This window comes from Haliotis rubra, unplaced genomic scaffold (genome assembly GCF_003918875.1).
Source record: "Haliotis rubra isolate DU_JTF1 unplaced genomic scaffold, ASM391887v1 Scf345, whole genome shotgun sequence".
In the NCBI taxonomy this organism is placed as follows: Eukaryota; Metazoa; Mollusca; class Gastropoda; order Lepetellida; family Haliotidae; genus Haliotis; species Haliotis rubra.
This window is the reverse complement of record NW_025767019.1, coordinates 765,217-785,049: the sequence shown is the minus strand read 5'-3', so window position 1 is coordinate 785,049 and position 19,833 is coordinate 765,217. Positions and strand designations below refer to the sequence as shown.

At 43.3% G+C, this 19,833-nt stretch overlaps 1 protein-coding gene across 1 annotated transcript in view; it reads right to left on the bottom strand.

Annotated features, from left to right (window-relative positions):
• LOC124284816 (transmembrane protein 128-like) overlaps positions 1-19,833 on the bottom strand; it is a 72,033-nt gene that overhangs the window by 32,868 nt on the left and 19,332 nt on the right. Inside the window, exon 3 of the mRNA XM_046720937.1 lies at positions 14,488-14,655. Within this exon, the coding sequence (XP_046576893.1) occupies positions 14,488-14,655 (168 nt within the window). The remainder of the gene's footprint in view (positions 1-14,487; positions 14,656-19,833) is intronic.

The window sequence follows — 19,833 nt, the reverse complement described above, 5'->3', positions numbered from 1 at the left end:
TAGGGCTTGTTCCAACCAACAGTTACCCTGAACCACACTTTAACCATTGTGATTGTCCTTCTACATCTAGGGCTTGTTCCAACCAACAGTTACCCTGAACCACACTTTAACCATTGTGATTGTCCTTCTACATCTTGGGCTTGTTCCAACCAACAGTTACCCTGAACCACACTTTAACCATTGTGATTGTCCTTCTACATCTTGGGCTTGTTCCAACCAACAGTTACCCTGAACCACACTTTAACCATTGTGATTGTCCTTCTACATCTAGGGCTTGTTCCAACCAACAGTTACCCTGAACCACACTTTAACCATTGTGATTGTCCTTTTCTACATCTAGGGCTTGTTCCAACCAACAGTTACCCTGAACCACACTTTAACCATTGTGATTGTCCTTCTACATCTAGGGCTTGTTCAACCAACAGTTACCCTGAACCACACTTTAACCATTGTGATTGTCCTTCTACATCTAGGGCTTGTTCCAACCAACAGTTACCCTGAACCACACTTTAACCATTGTGATTGTCCTTCTACATCTAGGGCTTGTTCCAACCAACAGTTACCCTGAACCACACTTTAACCATTGTGATTGTCCTTCTACATCTAAGGCTTGTTCCAACCAACAGTTACCCTGAACCACACTTTAACCATTGTGATTGTCCTTCTACATCTAGGGCTTGTTCCAACCAACAGTTACCCTGAACCACACTTTAACCATTGTGATTGTCCTTCTACATCTAGGGCTTGTTCCAACCAACAGTTACCCTGAACCACACTTTAACCATTGTGATTGTCCTTCTACATCTAGGGCTTGTTCCAACCAACAGTTACCCTGAAGGGCTTTAACCATTGTGATTGTCCTTCTACATCAGGGCTTGTTCCAACCAACAGTTACCCTGAACCACTTTAACCATTGTGATTGTCCTTCTACATCTAGGGCTTGTTCCAACCAACAGTTACCCTGAACCACACTTTAACCATTGTGATTGTCCTTCTACATCTAGGGCTTGTTCCAACCAACAGTTACCCTGAACCACACTTTAACCATTGTGATTGTCCTTCTACATCTAGGGCTTGTTCCAACCAACAGTTACCCTGAACCACACTTTAACCATTGTGATTGTCCTTCTACATCTTGGGCTTGTTCCAACCAACAGTTACCCTGAACCACACTTTAACCATTGTGATTGTCCTTCTACATCTAGGGCTTGTTCCAACCAACAGTTACCCTGAACCACACTTTAACCATTGTGATTGTCCTTCTACATCTAGGGCTTGTTCCAACCAACAGTTACCCTGAACCACACTTTAACCATTGTGATTGTCCTTCTACATCTTAGGGCTTGTTCCAACCAACAGTTACCCTGAACCACACTTTAACCATTGTGATTGTCCTTCTACATCTTGGGCTTGTTCCAACCAACAGTTACCCTGAACCACACTTTAACCATTGTGATTGTCCTTCTACATCTAGGGCTTGTTCCAACCAACAGTTACCCTGAACCACACTTTAACCATTGTGATTGTCCTTCTACATCTAGGGCTTGTTCCAACCAACAGTTACCCTGAACCACACTTTAACCATTGTGATTGTCCTTCTACATCTAGGGCTTGTTCCAACCAACAGTTACCCTGAACCACACTTTAACCATTGTGATTGTCCTTCTACATCTAGGGCTTGTTCCAACCAACAGTTACCCTGAACCACACTTTAACCATTGTGATTGTCCTTCTACATCTTGGGCTTTGTTCCAACCAACAGTTACCCTGAACCACACTTTAACCATTGTGATTGTCCTTCTACATCTTGGGCTTGTTCCAACCAACAGTTACCCTGAACCACACTTTAACCATTGTGATTGTCCTTCTACATCTAGGGCTTGTTCCAACCAACAGTTACCCTGAACCACACTTTAACCATTGTGATTGTCCTTCTACATCTTGGGCTTGTTCCAACCAACAGTTACCCTGAACCACACTTTAACCATTGTGATTGTCCTTCTACATCTTGGGCTTGTTCCAACCAACAGTTACCCTGAACCACACTTTAACCATTGTGATTGTCCTTCTACATCTAGGGCTTGTTCCAACCAACAGTTACCCTGAACCACACTTTAACCATTGTGATTGTCCTTCTACATCTTGGGCTTGTTCCAACCAACAGTTACCCTGAACCACACTTTAACCATTGTGATTGTCCTTCTACATCTAGGGCTTGTTCCAACCAACAGTTACCCTGAACCACACTTTAACCATTGTGATTGTCCTTTCTACATCTTGGGCTTGTTCCAACCAACAGTTACCCTGAACCACACTTTAAACCATAAGGATTGTGCAACCAACAGTTCTGAACCACATCATTGTGATTGGGCTTGTTTGGGTTCCAACCAACAGTTACCCTGAACCACACTTTAACCATTGTGATTGTCCTTTCTACATCTTAGGCTTGGGCTTGAACCACACTTTAACCATTGTGATTTCTTTCTAATCCAACAGTTACAGTTACCCTGAACCACACTTTAACCATTGTGATTGTCCTTCTACATCTAGGCTTGGCCAACAGTTCCAACCAACAGTTACCCTGAACCACACTTTAACCATTGTGATTGTCCTTCTACATCTAAGGCTTGTTCCAACCAACAGTTACCCTGAACCACACTTTAACCATTGTGATTGTCCTTCTACATCTAAGGCTTGTTCCAACCAACAGTTACCCTGAACCACACTTTAACCATTGTGATTGTCCTTCTACATCTAGGGCTTGTTCCAACCAACAGTTACCCTGAACCACACTTTAACCATTGTGATTGTCCTTCTACATCTAGGGCTTGTTCCAACCAACAGTTACCCTGAACCACACTTTAACCATTGTGATTGTCCTTCTACATCTAGGGCTTGTTCCAACCAACAGTTACCCTGAACCACACTTTAACCATTGTGATTGTCCTTCTACATCTAGGGCTTGTTCCAACCAACAGTTACCCTGAACCACACTTTAACCATTGTGATTGTCCTTCTACATCTAGGGCTTGTTCCAACCAACAGTTACCCTGAACCACACTTTAACCATTGTGATTGTCCTTCTACATCTAGGGCTTGTTCAACCAACAGTTACCCTGAACCACACTTTAACCATTGTGATTGTCCTTCTACATCTAGGGCTTGTTCCAACCAACAGTTACCCTGAACCACACTTTAACCATTGTGATTGTCCTTCTACATCTAGGGCTTGTTCCAACCAACAGTTACCCTGAACCACACTTTAACCATTGTGATTGTCCTTCTACATCTTAGGGCTTGTTCAACCAACAGTTACCCTGAACCACACTTTAACCATTGTGATTGTCCTTCTACATCTTAGGCTTGTTCCAACCAACAGTTACCCTGAACCACACTTTAACCATTGTGATTGTCCTTCTACATCTTAGGCTTGTTCCAACCAACAGTTACCCTGAACCGAACTTTAACCATTGTGATTGTCCTTCTACATCTTAGGCTTGTTGTTACCCTGAACCAACCAGGTACATCTTAGGCTTCTTCACTTCAAACCTTGTTTCCCTACATCTTAGGCTTGTTCCAACCAACAACACTTTTTCATTATACCTGTTTCCAACAAACAGTTCCCACCGAACTCCACTTTAGCCATTGTGGCCAACAAACAGTTACCCTTATCTTCACTAGATACCTTGTGGCCAACAAACAGTTACCCCAAACTTCACTTTAACCATTGTTACAAACAAAGTTACCCTCGTCAACAATTACTTATACTTCATATTAACCCTTGTTGCCAACAGTTACACCAACTTCACATCAACCCTTGTGATTGTCAAACTCTAACTTAAGCACTTAACCTAAACCAATACATTTAAATAGAAGTACTTAGAATGATTCTCGAACACCCAATCTGTGTACAACCTTTCCAGCTGACTGACAAAACAATTAGGGATTTGACAATTCTGATACAAAAGACTATCCTCTGTGCACTTTCTCAAACAGCAGCAACACAGAATCAACACAGATGCCGCTGCCTGAAGGAAGCGAGTGCTTTATTAATCTGTCATCTGAACCAGATATAAAAAATCATGAACCTGAATCTCTCAGTGCTGCAATTGATTTGTATCTTGTCACTTACGCAAGGGAAAATTTCCTAATGGTACAGCAATGTGTTCCACAAGCCCTGCCACTCTTTATGATCACTAAACTATATTCATCATTCATGGAAAGTGAGTTTGTGCAACTTCATCAATCTGAGAATGTCATGCCCTTTATTGATTTATGATTCAAACTTAACCAACGATGGAAGGAATCCTCAAGGACGCCCTCGTCGTATATGTCTGCCTTTATCTTTCATTGTGACCCAGACAAACTGTATGTATTGTATACTTTGCGTCGGTACAAATAATGGTGAGAAACATGTCAACCTGATATCACCCACACGGCAGTGGAAGCTGAGTGTCCAGCACAACCTCGTGAGACACAGATGAAAAGAAAATCTTTGGACTGCATCAAGAACAGCAATTCCTATCTCGTGATAAAAACAAATCTTGCCAGATTTAATTTCTATGTAGACACAGTCACGTAAACTGTTACTCTCTACGGGCTGGGTAAAGTATTGGATGTGATTATTGGAGAAACCCAGACTCCTCGATAAATCTCTCACCCAACTGAGCTGGTGGCTACATGTTCGCCAACTCACTTTCTATCTCTTGAACTCATAGCTGACAATATGTCACTCCCGCTACCAATTTCTAAAGGTTACCATAGATTACAGCGCATCCATGTCCGTGTGGGAGGAACATGGGGATACAGCACGTGTCAAAACATGCAACCAAACTCATTCTGGAAAACTTGTGTTCCTTCCTGAAACTTACCCTCTTATCAAGCTCAAGGCCTAGGGTCACCACTATCTCCCTGTCAGAGACACAGGGTCACCACTATCTCCCTGTCAGAGACACAGGGTCACTGCTATCTCCGAGTCAGAAACACAGGGTCACCACTATCTCCAAGTCAGAGATACAGGGTCACCACTATCTCCCAGTCAGAGACACAGGGTCACCACTATTTCCCAGTTAGAGACACAGGGTCACCACTATCTCCCAGTCAGAGATACAGGGTCACCACTATTTCCCAGTAAGAGACACAGGGCCACCACTATCTCCCAGTCAGAAACACAGGGTCACCACTATTTCCCAGTAAGAGACACAGGGTCACTACTATCTCCCAGTCAGAGACACAGGGTCACCATTATCTCCCAGTCAGAGACACAGGGTCACCACTATCTCCCTGTCGGAGACACAGGGTCACCACTATCTCCCTGTCAGAGACACAAGGTCACCATTATCTCCCAGTCAGAGACACAGGGTCACCACTATCTCCCTGTCGGAGACACAGGGTCACCATTATCTCCCAGTCAGAGACACAGGGTCACCCCTATCTCCCTGTCGGAGACACAGGGTCATCATTATCTCCCAGTCAGAGACACAAGGTCACCACTATCTCCCTGTCAGAGACACAGGGTCACCATTATCTCCCTGTCAGAGACACAGGGTCACCCCTATCTCCCTGTCAGAGACACAGGGTCACCATTATCTCCCAGTCAGAGACACAGGGTCACCCCTATCTCCCTGTCGGAGACACAGGGTCACCACTATCTCCCTGTCGGAGACACAAGGTCACCATTATCTCCCAGTCAGAGACACAGGGTCACCACTATCTCCCAGTCAGAAACACAGGATCACCACTATCTCCCAGTCAGAGATACAGGGTCACCCCTATCTCCCTGTCGGAGACACAGGGTCACCACTATCTCCCTGTCGGAGACACAGGGTCACCACTATTTCCCAGTAAGAGACACAGGGTCACCACTATCTCCCAGTCAGAGACACAGGGTCACCATTATCTCCCAGTCAGAGACACAGGGTCACCCCTATCTCCCTGTCGGAGACACAGGGTCACCACTATCTCCCTGTCAGAGACACAGGGTCACCATTATCTCCCAGTCAGAGACACAGGGTCACCCCTATCTCCCTGTCGGAGACACAGGGTCACCATTATCTCCCAGTCAGAGACACAGGGTCACCCCTATCTCCCTGTCAGAGACACAGGGTCACCATTATCTCCCAGTCAGAGACACAGGGTCACCCTATCTCCCAGTCAGAGACACAGGGTCACCACTATCTCCCTGTCGGAGACACAGGGTCACCATTATCTCCCAGTCAGAGACACAGGGTCACCCTATCTCCCAGTCAGAGACACAGGGTCACCACTATCTCCCAGTCAGAGACACAGGGTCACCCCTATCTCCCTGTCAGAGACACAGGGTCACCACTATCTCCCTGTCGGAGACACAGGGTCACCACTATCTCCCAGTCAGAGACACAGGGTCACCACTATCTCCCAGTCAGAACACAGGATCACCACTATCTCCCAGTCAGAGACACAGGGTCACCACTATCTCCCAGTCAGAGACACAGGGTCACCACTATCTCCCAGTCAGAGACACAGGGTCACCCTATCTCCCTGTCAGGAGACACAGGGTCACCACTATCTCCCAGTCAGAGACACAGGGTCACCATTATCTCCCAGTCAGAGACACAGGGTCACCACTATCTCCCAGTCAGAGACACAGGGTCACCACTATCTCCCAGTCAGAGACACAGGGTCACCACTATCTCTCCTGTCAGAGACACAGGGTCACCATTATCTCCCAGTCAGAGACACAGGGTCACCACTATCTCCCAGTCAGAGACACAGGGTCACCCTATCTCCCAGTCAGAGACACAGGGAGTCAGAGACACAGGGTCACCATTATCTCCCTGTCAGAGACACAGGGTCACCCCTATCTCCCTGTCGGAGACACAGGGTCACCATTATCTCCCAGTCAGAGACACAAGGTCACCCCTATCTCCCTGTCAGAGACACAGGGTCACCACTATCTCCCTGTCGGAGACACAGGGTCACCATTATCTCCCAGTCAGAGACACAGGGTCACCACTATCTCCCAGTCAGAAACACAGGGTCACCACTATCTCCCAGTCAGAGACACAGGGTCACCACTATCTCCCAGTCAGAGACACAGGGTCACCACTATCTCCCAGTCAGAGATACAGGGTCACCACTATCTCCCAGTCAGAGACACAGGGTCACCACTATCTCCCAGTCAGAGACACAGGGTCACCACTATCTCCCAGTCAGAGATACAGGGTCACCACTATCTCCCAGTCAGAGATACAGGGTCACTACTATCTCCCAGTCAGAGATACAGGGTCACTACTATCTCCCTGTCGGAGACACAGGGTCACCATTATCTCCCAGTCAGAGACACAGGGTCACCACTATCTCAGAGACACACAGGGTCACCACTATCTCAGTGAGATACAGGGTTACTATTATCTCAGACACACACAGGGTCACCACTATCTCAGACACACACAGGGTCACCACTATCTCTGACAGACACAGGGTCACCACTATCTCACAGAAACACAGGGTCACCACTATCTCAGGGAGGTCCTTGGTAGCCATATCTTAGAGTGAGTGAGTTTAGTTTCACGCTGCTTTTAGCAATATCATGGCGGGGGACACCAGAAATGGGCTTCACACATAGTACCCATGTGGGGAATAGAACCCGGGCCTTTGCGTGATGAGCAAACATGTTAACCACTAGGCTACCCCAACGCCCCCACTACCTCAGAGAGACACAGGGTAGGCACTAACAGTGCCAATAACAAAGTCTGTAAGGTGGAACACACCGTGTCTATGCCACCGGCGAAAGTGTTGAAGGATATGGGGTCCGAAGGAGACCCTGGTGTATTTTATGCATGGGTCAGTCTAGACAAATACACTATATTTCACCATGGTTTAGTTTGAGTCCATGGCTGTGTTCTAGGAGGCACTAGGGAGGCTTCTCCTGATGGGCTGACCTTTCAAACAACTGCCTCAGTGTTTCAGAGGCTTCGACTTTCACCTCATCTGTGAAGGTTGCCTTACAAACACAATCAGTGGTGGTGATTAACGGGGAACGTCGCTGCAGATGCAGAAACCTTCTTCTATAGTCGCAACCCCTGCAACAGCATGAGAGAAGTGTCCTTGTATACAAAGCAGTGATCTTCAACATCAAGTATCTTCACTATTTACTGTCCACCACAATTGCAGATCCACACAGAATGTTTTTAGTTCTCGGTTTGAAACAGTTTGAACAAGCACCCATGCATCAGGATACATGTTCTCAATGTGTTTTGCACTACCGCATTCAAAATTATTTCAGACAAATGAGTTTTGGTAACAAATAACTACAATGTATTTTTTTCTCATGATTGAAATCTTATCGATTCTGGTCTGACACGATGCACAATGAAACAAAGAAGTTAACTCTTGTTTTTCTTGTTATACAGTAAACTATAACGAACATGCTTATAATGACAGATATAACAAACTGCACTTTTGGTCCCTGCAACTTTCTGTACATTTTATTCAAAATATGTATTATGAAATATAATCCATTTTAAAATATTTGATACCAAAGATGTCCCTTTCTGCTGTATAGATATGAGATATGGGGGTTGAAAAGTTGTTAAAGAAATTGAAGTTGTACATCTGTCAGCTTGAAAACGTTTTCTGGGCATTAAATCTTCACATGTTGTAAAGAGTGAATTAGGGACACATCCATTGTGTATATTTACATTTAAGAGGGGTGTAAAATATTGATGTAAAATAATGAAAATGCATAAAATTTGTTTTGTTTCTGAGGAACTGTTATAAAAGACTGGATAAACTGGAAAGTAATGGCAGAAACATTTGGGTTTGCAGAACACTTACTATCTTACTGTGTTTTTTTCTTATGTTTTGCAAGCACAACACTGAGATATAACTTTTTAATGAATGTGTGGAAAGATTAACATTGTCATATGAGTAGGATAAGCATTCAGCTTTGACAGACAGCGCAAAAACCTTGGATACGTCATGTTTAAATCTGTCTTTGGTGTCGAATTATATATTCGCATTGTCTCCATTTCTAATCACAGAAGAGCTCTTTATAAATTTAGAACAACTGCATACAAGTTGCAATAAGAAACTTGCAGATATATTGGCAAACATAGAAATGATAGAGTATGTACAAATTTGTAAACTAAATATATAGAAGACAAATATAATCTTATTCTAATTTGTAGTTTATATTGCTCACTGACACATTTGTATATCCCATTTAAATTTTATGAACATCCAAATGGACATAAATTTTGCCAGCTGTTATCAACAACAAATGAAACAGTTACAAGGAATCTTTCCATTCATGTGCATATAGCTATGATAAAGGTTCACCGATCTTTCACTTTCTCCCTCTGTACTCTTTGTCATGTAACCAGGCAGTAAGGCCTGAATTATTTGGGAATAAACTAATACTACTATTAAAGGTCTCTTTTAGTTGGTTTTAACCACAGTTGACCATATATGCTTTGTAGTTGATCTCTTGCAGTTGAGGCATGAAATATGACAGGTTCTCATCAGTTTGACTGTGTGGAACCAGAGAGTGTGGGAGAGTGGAACCAGACAGCACCAGAAACAGGAACAAGCCAGCATTGCCAGTGGAACCAGACAGCACCAGAAACAGGAACAAGCCAGCATTGCCTGTGGAACCAGACAGCACCAGAAACAGGAACAAGCCAGCATTGCCTGTGAACAAGCCAGCATTGCCTGTGGAACCAGACAGCACCAGAAACAGGAACAAGCCAGCATTGCCTGTGGAACCAGACAGCACCAGAAACAGGAACAAGCCAGCATTGCCTGTGGAACCAGACAGCATGGGAGAGGAACCAACCAGCATTGGAGAGGAGAACCATCCAGCTTGTGAGTGTGGAGCCATCAGCGTGTGAGTGTGGAGCCATCAGAGTGTGAGTGTGGAGCCATCAGTGTGTGAGTGTAGAGCCATCAGCGTGTGAGTATACAGCCAACAGCATGTGAGTGTACAGCCATCAGCATGTGAGTGTACAGCCATCAAAGTGTGAGTGTGGAGCCATCAACATGTCAGTGTGGAGCCATCAGCTTGTGAGTCTGGAGACATCAATCTGTGAGTGTGGAATCATCAGCGTGTAAATGTGGATCCATCAGCATGCAAGTGTGGAGCCATCAGCATGGGAGTCTGGAGCCATCAACGTGGGAGTTTGGAGCCATCCAGGGCGGCACTTAGGGGGTGAGCTACCAGCGGATGTAGTCACGGCAGACAGAGTTATGTCTTCACAACATGAAGCACCAGCAGGGACGCCAGCCTCTCCATCTGATGTCAGCAACAATACATCAGCAACAGAAACATGGGATTTATCAACACTGAACAGAGCCTACGTGTAGGCCTGTACTATGCTCGTGCTGCTGTTCGGGGATCTGTAGTTAAACTTCTAACTTTTTACTGGCTACCTGCCCATGATACTAAGTCCCTGAGGATATGGTTAGCAATTAACTTTAGTGTTGCACGCTAGGAAAACTGTGTACAGCCATCTTGGGGGACGTTACGGAACAAGACAGCAAACAGCACTGTTACTTGTGGCAAGGGAATTCTTCACAACCATTAAATAAATACTACATCTCAATAATGCGTAGGCGAAAACAATTATCTCCCTTGGTTCATTTTCCACATGTGTTACACACTGTTGAATAATGGGTCTTCAGGGACAAGTCCGAAGATAGATGCTGGGACCGGACACCAGTCTGTCCAAGGTATCAGTGTGCTGTTCTGTCAGTGACAGTGAGGAATCCGGGTCTATGCAGTATTTGAGTTCTGAATAGTGAGAGACAGTAATTGGGGTTTATGCAATATTTCAGTTCTGAATAATGAGAGAGAGTTATCGGGGTCTATGTAATATTTTAGTTCTGTCAGTGAGAGAGAGTAATTGGGGTCTATGCAGTATTTCAGTTCTGAATAATGAGAGAGAGTAATCGGGGTCTATGTAATATTTCAGTTCTGAATAATGAGAGAGAGTAATCGGGGTCTATCAGTTCTGAATAGTGAGAGAGAGTAATCGGGGTCTATACAATATTTCAGTACTGAATAGTGAGAGTAATTGGGGGTCTATGCAATATTTCAGTACTGAATAGTGAGAGTAATTGGGTTCGATGTAATATTTCAGTTCTGAATAGTGAGAGAGAGTAATCGGGGTCTATCAGTTCTGAATAGTGAGAGAGAGTAATTGGGGTCTATACAATATTTCAGTACTGAATAGTGAGAGTAATTGGGTCGATGTAATATTTCAGTTCTAAATGGTGAGAGAGTAATTGGGGTCTATACAATATTTCCGTACTGAAATCAGTACCATGCACATAAACTTTCAGCTTCATAAACCAATGGGTTTCAGAAATGTTTGAAATAAAGGAAAACAAGAAGAGAAAGTCATCAATATCCCCCGCAATGGCAAAATACTCTTCATGATTATGTCTACGAGTTATGATTATGTCAAATATTTAGGTGTGTATATAGAAAAGTGGAAGGAGAGCATTGAAAGGACCACTATCACCAATTTCAGTCTCAGTCAAACTTGTTGCCATGGAAACGCCAAAAATATTTTATTCAGAATTCCAAAACTACCAAAAGGCACCAGTACACCACCAGACCAATCTATGTGCCAAGTTTGGTGAAGAAATAGTGAACGGTTTTAGAGTTCTGCTCCGAAAAAGAACACAGCCACCAATTTCAGTCTAAGTCAAACTTGTTGCCATGGAAACGCCAAAAATATTTTATTCAGAATTCCAAAACTGCCAAAAGGCACCAGTACACCACCAGATCTATGTATGTGCCAAGTTTGGTGAAGAAATATTGAATGCTTTTAGAGTTCTGCTCCGGAAAAGACAAATGTGCACGGACGGACGGACGGAGTCCATTTTAATACCTCCCGAAAAACGCGTTGCGGGGGATAATTAGAAAATGAGTAGTGAAGGTCAAGAGCTGGGTCAAACTAAATTACAACTGTGGCAGCCATATTTAAAAGTCACACCAAAATTCTGCAAACACGATTTAGAGACACTATGGCTTTGATCATCCATGCCAGGCTTCACCTTCATTGGCATTGTGGTTTTAGAGAAGATTAAAATAGAACAACATTCTGAAAATTCTCTTATAATTAGGTGAGTTACAACTAATGAATCTACAGATTACACCTGCAAATGTACAACAAAGTGGATGTTTTCTTTCAACTACACCTTTTTGAAAGGGGATTATGCATCCGAGTTCACACAGTGAAATTGTTGTGACAACTTTCCACAAAGTTGGTTGAGCAACATTTCATCATACCCCTTGAACAAACAAAGTTCAACAGAGCGGCATCGTGTTCCAACTCATTTCGAAGTCTCAATCACAGCTCCATTATCAAGTTTAACAAAGCAGCAAAAAAGATTAAGCAAAGCAGAATTCTAAAAAAGTAATAAAACTTTCTGTTTTTGAGCGATCAGTGATCCATGAGACAGACGTGAAACATCCTCAACTTGGATGAAATAATCCATGAATCAACATGGCCGCCCCCGTATGCATCGAGTGATGTCTATAATGCTGAGATCCCCATTATATCACCATCAATAGTTAGCAGAGGCAGACCCACAAGCTGTTAGATGCTTGTCTCGTGAAATAAAAATGCTTATGTTGAGTGGAAACTGCAATAGAATTGATGGACGTAACAGCACCGAGGATAGCAAACATGGATTGTGTTGCTGAACATCTGACATTTGAAACATCTCCCCTGATCACCAGATTGAAGTCCACATGGGTCAGGTAGTTTAGTTCATCAGCGAGTAAATATTGATGATGGAAATATGATGCACAAGATCCTCCTTTCTTAATACAGCCATCAGAAGCATTTATGAACCTTCAAATGACAAAATCAGAGACTTTTCCTTTCATAAGCACTTAACTGAAGGACTTATCTGATCATAAACACTCAACACCATCAAATTGATGAGGACCTTATAGAACTAAAAATACCCACAGAAAAAACTCAGGATTAAGTGCATTCACCAAACTGAGGCAGGTGGAACTTGAGGGACTGAGTCCACCACAGTGTTTAGTGAGTGCAAAGAAACCCGGCACTTGTTACTCACTGAAAGTAGTTCTGGTGACATGTTGTCATGACAAGTTTGTTGTCAGTTGTCATTTGGAAAATACCACGGAGTATGTCCAGTTAAGTTTATGACAATGAAGTCAGTGTTTCCGCCTGGATCCCAAAAGGGCAGGCGACAGAAATTCAAATGGTGCAAATTTTTCCAAAAAGGGCATGCAAAGTTATTCATACATACGATTCTTAAAGACTCAAAGAGCACAGTTATTTCACTTAATTTCAATTAGAAATAGAAACTAAAAACCACCATGTGTTAAAATAAATCATTTATCAAAAAGAAGGACAGGGTGCTAAATAAAAAGTGAATGAGTGAGTTTAGTGTTACGCCGCACTCATCAATATTCCAGCTATACCGGTATATGGCAGCGGTCTGTAAATAATCGAGTCTGGACCAGACAATCTGGTCATCAACAGCATGAACATCGATCTGTGCAATTGGCCAAATAAAAAGGACAGGGCCTAGATTTTCGAAGCTCTCTTAGCGCTAAGATAGCCGTAAGTTAATGTTAATGCATGGCACTTACGACTATCTTAGCACTAAGAGAGCTTCGAAAATCTAGGCCCAGGACACCAAATAAAAAGGGTAGGGTGCTGTGCCCTGCTAAAAAAGCATTTACTAGAACATCAAGCCTTTGTTGACAGGAAAGCCTGAAGTGACGCAGGTGTGAGACTTTTGCCACCTTGTTGAAACCCACAAACATGGGCATGGTCTAGACAAATCTTGAAACATGATCAGAGAAAACTGGGATTCAAACTCATGAAAATAGGTTTCTGTCATTCTCAGCAAACTGTGGCCCAAGACATGTACTGAGGGTATGACCTTGAGGATGTGACCTTGAGAGAATGACCTGTTGCGAGAGTCAAATGGTTTCTGGAGGGATACAAAGAAGAGGTATTTATCAATGATGGCCAATTTCAAAATGACATGAGGCACATGTCTCACCCTAGAACTGCAGCACACAATCACAAATCAACAGATCTACTGGGCACGCTCACATTCAGGAAACATCTGACATATGATACCCCTTGATGTCCTGACACATTTCATAAGCAAAACGCGGCAGACAACACACTCCAGCAGCACCTAACAGCAAGAGAACATCAGGAGATATCTGCCGTGTCTGTTGCTGGCAGAGTCCTCATTGTAATCACACTCAACAAGCAGACCACAACAGGCACTTCCTGCACAGTGTCTGTATAACCTGATACTGCTGTTCACTTAGACTGGTTGGGGTATATTTCCAGAGATATCAATATTTTGCAGTCACTCCTTCACTGCCATTTTGTTGACTAATCCAATTTCTCCTTTCATTGACACGTTCCTATCTGAGGATAAGAAAAGACAGAAACATGGGACTGGAATAATGCCTGCTAACTTCCACTCTCATCTTACCTGATGCCGCCGAATATGAAGGCTGCTGTGGCGATGGGGATGAGGGCAGGGTAGTGTCGCTCCCAGTCGTCAGAGCTGATCTTCTTGATCTGGGACAGGTAGACCACCAGAAACATGGCAATGGAGATGTTGATTCCCATCAACACCGAGCCAATGTTGAACCATAATCTGTAACACATTACATTCAAGTGACTGAGTGAGTGAATATGGTTTTATGCAGAAATATTCCAACAATATCATGTGGGGGCAGTGTGCGAAATAGCTTGTAAATCTCCACAGTCACTGGCCCGACTGGCTAGTGAATTTTCATGGGGTCATTTTGTAAATATATCTCTCTTCCCGACTTGTCAACTTTTAAATATGCAAGATTATGGCCTGATAAAAATGTTCATCATATTAGCAGATGATGAAACCCGTGTCATGCCGACAATATCTTATTCTCATCTATTTTTGCTTAGTTTCTACATTCAAATTTCGGGCTAGTGAATTATTTTGTGGGCTAGTAACTTTCAGGCACAGCTAGCCCGACTGGATGGCAAAATTTGGAAACTTTTTGCACCCACTGGGGGGAGGGGAAGAGGGGGAAATAGGTGAAGACACCAAAAGTAGACTTCACACATTGTAACCATGTGGGGAAACAAACCCTGGGTCGTGATGAGAGAGCGCTTTAACCATGAGGTCACCCGACTGCCCTTTACAATCAAGTACTGATTCTGTAATATCTAAATTCATTAATGTGACTACAACATATGAAACTACATTGTATACAAGATGCAAAACATCTTTCATAATTTCTAACAGTCAAATTTGAATGGACCTACAAAAATACTTCAACTTATCAAATAATCAATACAACCACAAAATAAGATTACTTCAATAGGACTAGGGGACAAAGGTTTTATTTCAAAACAACTGTCAGTTTGACACAATGGTGTTTGATCGCACCTAGTAACCACCATTATTGTGTCTTACAAACAAAATGACATAGATGATGAATACTGTCTAACACCAAGACCAATATATTTGTCTGACACCTTGATACAAAACTTAGCGTCTCCCACGGAGTACATAAACTTGTGTCCAAGATCTTCCATACTTTGGGCAAGATCAAAAGTTAATTGTCAGATGAATAGCTTAGTGAGTGAGTTTACTTTTACGCTGCACTCAGCAATATTCCAGCTATATGGCGGCGGTCTGTAAATAATCGAGTCTGGGCCAGGCAATCCAGTGATCAACAGCATGAGCATCGATCTGTGCAATTGGGAACCGATGACATGTGTCAGATGATGAATACCTTAATCCTTTAAGGGACGTGAATAGTTGCCGATGTGGTGTTAAACAATTAGTGATCACACTTACTCATAATGCTTTAAACACTGGTTTGGAGTCACAGATTTCCTTCCTACAAAATCAGCTTGGGAAATTTACAAAGTCAATAAAATAACAGACCTTATCTGTCTACACATCTCCATCGTAAGTGTAAAGCTCTGTGACATACCAGCAGCATGATTCTTGCTAAATACTATTTGCTTGACAACAGAATACCTATGGACATAAACATTATCACAATGAAAAGATTGTGGGGTGGGTGGGATAGATATATGTGTCTGAAAATGTGAGAAATAGAAGAAAGAAAAATCCATCACTTAATTTCAGCTTCTCAATTATGAGAAATTAATAATTAATTAATATCACAATATCAATAGCAAGTACCTAAAACAGCAAGTAGTTCTAGAAACAAGTTTTGTTACACTGTGAAACTTCAGTCCAGCTGTTTATTGTCAGAAGTGTTAAGTTTCAGTGTGTGTTTGAGAACCTCGTGGAGATGAGAACTGTCTGACAGAAAAACAGCAGATCTGGTAATACTTCAATCTCTCACAGATCTGTTGTCTGGCTGGGGAAATAAATTTCATCATTCCAGTCGAGAGACGTTCTTACCAGAGGGTGCAAACATTCAAATTACCTTATGTACAGTGAGACCTGGTTAACTCTAAGTCATCATGACAATAAATTACTGAAGTAATTTGTAGTTAGATAGAAGCGATTGGGATACTGATATTCCACCATCTCCTGTGTCTGTAATAGTGAGATTGTATCTTGGCCTTGCTGCAGTAGAAGTAATGCTAATGGAGTATAACTGAGTTTTGAGTTTGGTTTTACGCGGCTTTTAGCAATATTCCAGCAATATCACGGCGGGGAACACCAGAAATGGGCTTCACACATTGTACCCATGTGGGGATTCGAACCGGGTCTTCGGCGTGACGAGCGAACGCTTTAACCACTAGGCTACCCCACTGCCCCCTAATGGAGTATAAGCTGATATGGCTCCATTATATCACTGATATCAGGTGATACTTTAAACAAGGTTCCGGGGGCGGTGGGGTAGCCTAGTGGTTAAAGCGTGTTCGATCGTCACGCCAAAGACCCGGGTTCGATTCACCACATGGGTACAATTTGTGAAGCCCATTTCTTGTGTCCCCCGCTGTGATATTGCTGGAATATTGATAAAAACGGCATAAAACCATACTCAGTCAGTTAAACAAGGTTCTACAGTATCATACTGAAGTCATATTTCTTAAAGGATACTTTTTCCATCCGGATATTTTAAAACGTATGAAAAACAAAGAACTAAAATTATGGTATGAGCAATGAGCAATGATTTAAAAATCATAATTTCTTTGAAATATAGGTTTTCCATCTGGAAAATTCAAAGAAAAACAAGAAATCCTATTATCATGACAAGTTCCATCGGGCAAGATGAGTTGCCAGATACTGCTCCTACTCAGAACACACTCACTGATCTGATGACATCGCTTGTTGATCTAACTAAATCTCAAACTGTTCATCAGAGCGTAGGGTGAGATTTGACAGCGTTCGAAATTGATTCACATTCTACAAATAATAAAGAAGGAAGAAAGTGCGATGATGACCATCAGACTCTGTTGATGACATTGAGGTGACCACAGAAACATCTTATTAATAAGATCAGAGTCAGTAAAATCTCATAGAAGACCATTTTGATGAGGTCCATATATAGTGGGTGAGTTGATTCACAATGCAGTTAGAAAAATTCGAGCAACGACACAATGGGGGCACAGCAAAAGGCATCTGTAGCACACATTCACCCTTCAATACATCTACAGCACAGAGAGAGAGAGAGAGAGAGAGAGAGAGAGAGAGAGAGAGAGAGAGAGAGAGAGAGAGAGAGAGAGAGAGAGAGAGAGAGAGGGAGAGAGGAATGCTGCAACAAGATTAGCCCGAGACTGATGATCATTATGTACAATACATAAAACACTCATCCTTTGATGTTATGTTCTGTTACAGAACTCGTGTCACTGTCAGTGCATGTCACACGCACATGACAACAGTCACACGTATCAAATGTGTTTCTTTTAGCTGCATTACATGACATGCTACCCTAAATTAACCTTTTTAGTCTCCTTAGCTCTTCAAGAGGCTTTATCCTTTACTTCCATAATAACCTGATGGCAGACGTCTTAGTCTCCATGATGAGATTAATGACCTTGGGGACGACCTACCTAACGAGATCCGTTACAGTCAAAATTATAGGTTAGAGTCTTTCCATGCCATTAGAAACGGGAAATGAAAGGGAAAAATCAAATCCTTGTATAAATCACACTGATTCATGGCTATTTAGTACTAGCAGAATGAATTCATTGTGTTGGCCACAAGATGCATTTACACAACAAACACAGAAAACCTTACGTCAAAACAGGCATTAAAATACAAACTTCTCAAACAGGATAAATATTGCATGTGGTGAAATCTCATCGATTTGATGCAGGCATGTATCTAGGAGCCCTTGTAATGAGGGAGCTGATATACCCCATCTCCAAGCCAAGTACCAAGCCCCAGGTTGCTGGCCTGATGTTCTCTTCTCATTAACTATTTACCGCTGACTGATCCTCCACAAATACGCAGGAAATTACACTGATTACTGCACATGCATACACCTCAAAATGAAGGCAAAGAAATGTTTGAATATTTTTTGTGCAGTTGGGAAGTCATGTTCAGCCATCACAGCTTGGGATTTGGTTTTCTGGTAGTAAAGTTGCATTAGTCAGGAGGGGTCCCTTGTTAACATGTCTGTCTGGTTCGTCATGTCCTCACTGAGGAACTGCTTGCTGGATCCATCTGAACTCTTCATCCATCTGTGTGGTATGGATGGGGGGTCAGGTAACATGTCTGTCTGTTCCATCTGTGTGGTATGGATGGGGGGTCAGGTAACATGTCTGTCTGTTCCATCTGTGTGGTGAGGGTAGGGAGTCAGGTAACATGTCTGTCTGTTCCATCTGTGTGGTGAGGGTAGGAGTCAGGTAACATGTCTGTCTGTTCCATCTGTGTGGTGAGGGTAGGGAGTCAGGTAACATGTCTGTCTGTTCCATCTGTGTGGTGAGGGTAGGGAGTCAGGTAACATGTCTGTCTGTTCCATCTGTGTGGTGAGGGTAGGGAGTCAGGTAACATGTCTGTCTGTTCCATCTGTGTGTCAGGTAGAGAGTCAGGTAACATGTCTGTCTGTTCCATCTGTGTGGTGAGGGTAGAGAGTCAGGTAACATGTCTGTCTGTTCCATCTGTGTGGTGAGGGTAGAGAGTCAGGTAACATGTCTGTCTGTTCCATCTGTGTGGTGAGGGTAGGGAGTCAGGTAACATGTCTGTCTGTTCCATCTGTGTGGTGAGGGTAGGGAGTCAGGTAACATGTCTGTCTGTTCCATCTGTGTGGTGAGGGTAGGGAGTCAGGTAACATGTCTGTCTGTTCCATCTGTGTGGTGAGGGTAGGGAGTCAGGTAACATGTCTGTCTGTTCCATCTGTGTGGTGAGGGTAGGGAGTCAGGTAACATGTCTGTCTGTTCCATCTGTGTGGTGAGGGTAGGGAGTCAGGTAACATGGTCTGTCATCTGTGTGTGGTGAGGGTAGGGAGTCAGGTAACATGTCTGTCTGTTCCATCTGTGTGGTGAGGTGGGGAGTCAGGTAACATGTCTGTCTGTTCCATCTGTGTGGTGAGGGGTAGGAGTCAGGTAACATGTCTGTCTGTTCCATCTGTGTGGTGAGGGTAGGGAGTCAGGTAACATGTCTGTCTGTTCCATCTGTGTGGTGAGGGTAGGGAGTCAGGTAACATGTCTGTCTGTTCCATCTGTGTGGTGAGGGAGGAGTAGGGAGTCAGGTGAACAGGTGTCTGTCTGTTCCATCTGTGTGGTGAGGGTAGGGAGTCAGGTAACATGTCTGTCTGTTCCATCTGTGTGGTGAGGGGTAGTGAGTGAGGGTAGGGACAGGTCTGTCTCTCTGTTCCATCTGTGTGGTGAGGGTAGGGAGTCAGGTAACATGTCT